General features: G+C 46.7%; 1 gene segment (V, D, J or C); it reads right to left on the reverse strand.

The window, feature by feature from the left end:
- Positions 1-381: 381 nt before the first annotated feature.
- On the reverse strand, positions 382-1,521 carry LOC120402659. The segment is given in 2 exon segments: positions 382-943; positions 1,438-1,521. Coding segments are annotated over 2 exon segments (360 nt in total).
- Between the last annotated feature and the right edge of the window lie 1,836 nt (positions 1,522-3,357).

Raw genomic sequence — 3,357 nt, forward strand, 5'->3', positions numbered from 1 at the left:
TAAATCATGACTCAAGTCATTACAGTCTGTCAGTCTGTGTGAAACCATCTGATGGCTCTCAGCCCAATTCCAGCTGGTACAGGTGTTCATAAAGCAGAGTCCCATAGACTGAATTTACTCCTAATGTCCCTGCTAATGAACACTTAGCAGATTTCATCTCCAAGCACTTTCCAAAAGTAGATGAGCATCATTTGTTCTGTTTTATAAGGGGAATCGGAGGCACAGGGAGGGTAAGTGACCTGCCCAAGGTCATAGGGCAAGTCAGTGGTAGATGTGGGAGCAGCGCCCAGGTGTCTGGAGTCCCTGTCCATTGGACTACACTGACTCCCTGGCAAATGACACTCTCCCTTGTAGCTGTGATGCCCCCAGGGCAGCGACTAAGCAGCACGGTCATGTGGGGGTATGTGTGGGGGGAAAGGAAGCTTGCACTGCTCTGCAAGTGCCTCTGGCTAACAAAAGGGTTTGGCTTCCAGGGCTGGTGACTAGGTACCCTTCACCATTGTTAACTGCTAAGTGACATCTCTGTCCCCTGTCACACCATTTCTCCGTGTGGCTGGGCCTGAGGTGTGTGTGTTGCAAGGGATGAGCAGCACTGGTGGGTTATTGCACAGCTGTGAGAAATGAAGCTTTCACTGTGCTTTGCTAGCTGCACAGAAATACACTGCAGTGTCTTCAGCCATCCCCAGTTTGATTGTCAGGGAGGTGTTCAGCTTTCCTGGCCGTGCCACACTGTATCTATTTTGGAACTCTTTTTCCATTTCTTCTGAATTCCCATATGTAGAGGTGGCTACTAACTGCAGCTGCCTTTCTGCAGCCTTCTGCTGATACCACAGGACAGTAATGTAAGATTCGTCATCATGTTCACATGGGATTCTTGCCTTGCTGCCATTCTGAATGGCTATAAACTTCTCCTTCTGCGACACCGTCACCCCACTGCAAAGACCTGCAAAGGAGAGTGGAGGAGACAGGGTGAATGAGGGCCATGGAGGATGGAACACACTTCACCTGGTCTATGTGCATTTCAGGCTCCAATTCCAAAACTCCTGCCTTTTTTTTCAGTCCTAACACAGACTGGTCTGATCACATCACTGACCTGGTGTTCTGCTTCCTCTTCACTTCCATCAATGGCCTGACCTCAGTCTCTTCACACAACCTTATCACAGTCGGTACATAAGCCTACTCCGTGCAGTTCCTGCCTTCTGGAAGCAGCTCCTCTGTATCCTTCCCTGCTTTCACCACTCATCTAGCAAAGGTTTCTTCCCTTTGTCCCTTCACACGTTCTTGTCAGTATGGTCCACAGTACTGGAGTCTTCTCCTGTGAAGCTTCCAACATCTGCAGCAAATGCCCTCCTCCCCACATTCTGCTTTTCATCTCAGATGCTAAAGTAAAGCTGCACCATCCTGGAGTCAAAACATTTATCAGAGACAGTTTCTTACCTGACAGCAGCTGGAAGCCAAGGAAGACACCCAATGCCCTCCACATAGCATCTGCAGCAAAGGGAAGCCAGAGTGATCATTTCCATTGAACAAAGTTCTGTGTGCCTTTAGCAGGCGGAGCTCTGTAAAACCACAAAAGGGGGAAGAACTGATGATCATGAGACTGTGCAAGTATGGGAGGTAGTAAAGCTGGGTCCAGATGTGGATCTGTAGTGTGCAACTGCCTCTCTTTCCATTATGGATAAAACTCCAAGCCCACATCTGCACACCTCGGAATTGTGGTGATTAGACATTCTGATGCAAAATGTGTGGCTTGGGCCCCTCTCCTTCTATACGAAGCCTACTGCTGCTTCAGTGAAAATATTTTTACATTAGAGTTGTGTGGTCCTGACAGTGTGCATTCTGGGATATGTCTGTTTCCTGCTCAGTGAGTGTCCTGGCCAAATCTTGATCTCTTTCTGCCTCTCTAAATCCCCCTTGCAGTTCCAAAGGGAAAAGTCACATGACACTGTTTGTAGCATTACTGGCAAAGGACAGCTGCCATGTTCCATCCCTGTATTGTCTACATTTCAATGGTGGGTGAGAATTTCCTAGTGTTAGAATTCAGCATGCTTTAGGATCTGTCAGGAGAATGGAAGACACTAGATAAATGTTGGTGCTTTAAATAATCTCTGCATCTGCAAACTCTCAGACAAGGATACCCTCCTCTCTGACTCTCCCCATCTCTCCTGTGTCCAGATATTCTCCTCCACAGTTGATAATTGGCTGTATGTTACAGAGGTGAAGCTATAGACTCAGCCGGGAAGATTGTTGACTCTTTTTCTGGTTTTGCTCTTAGATGCTTTGGTTTGTTAGTACTACACTGCCCTCAAGTGGCCATAATGGGAAAGGCTAATATTAGACTATTCTGATAGTCGAGCTACTTTCTTCTTCTCCTTTCCCGGGAATTCAATGCACTGTACGCAATGGAGAGTTAGTTAAATTCCAGCAGCACAGGCACAGATAGAGTGGACTATCTGTGAGAGTGGTCAGTGCTTAAAGGAAGATGTTAAGTCCCCCATAACTAAACTTTTTGCACAATACTGTACATGAAGTGGAGACGCAGGTGTGTGGAGGGGCAATTATTTGTTAAATATTAATATTATTTCCGTCATTAGGTCCTGAACAGTTTATGCAGGAGTATTGATGCCCCTGTTAGTTATTACTCTCTGTCTAGCACCAATCTCAGGGGTGTCTGAGTGCCTAGAGGCAGCTCCATAGCTAGTGTCACTGTCTATGCTGCTGCTGTTCATAGTTTTGAAGTGTAATCTCAGGTGCAGGTTGATCTCTCAGCACCAGAAGGAAAATAATTTTCAACATCAAGAAATGTTACAAGATTGGTTCTTGTAGCACTTGGATTTTGCTAAGGCAACAGGAAGTGTTAGAGGACAAATTAGAGGATTGGGCCAAAAGAAATCTGATGAGGTTCAACAAGGACAAGTGCAGAGTCCTGCACTTAGGACGGAAGAATCCCATGCACTGCTACAGACTAGGGACCAAATGGCTGGGCAGCAGTTCTGCAGAAAAGGACCTAGGGGTTACGGTGGACGAAAAGCTGAATATGAGTCAACAGTGTGCCCTTGTTGCCAATAAGGCTAATGGCATTTTGGGTTGTATAAGTAGGGGCATTTCCAGCAGATCGAGGGAAGTGATCATTCCCCTCTATTCAGCACTGGTGAGGCCTCATCTGGAGTACTGTGTCCAGTTTTGGGCCCCACACTACAAGAAGGATGTGGATAAATTGGAGAGAGTCCAGCGGAGGGCAACAAAAATGATTAGGGGGCTGGAACACATGACTTATGAGGAGAGGCTGAGGGAACTGGGATTGTTTAGCCTGCAGAAGAGAAGAATGAGGGGGGATTTGATAGCTGCTTTCAACTA

Source organism: Mauremys reevesii, linkage group 1 (assembly GCF_016161935.1).
Source record: "Mauremys reevesii isolate NIE-2019 linkage group 1, ASM1616193v1, whole genome shotgun sequence".
NCBI lineage: Eukaryota > Metazoa > Chordata > Testudines > Geoemydidae > Mauremys > Mauremys reevesii.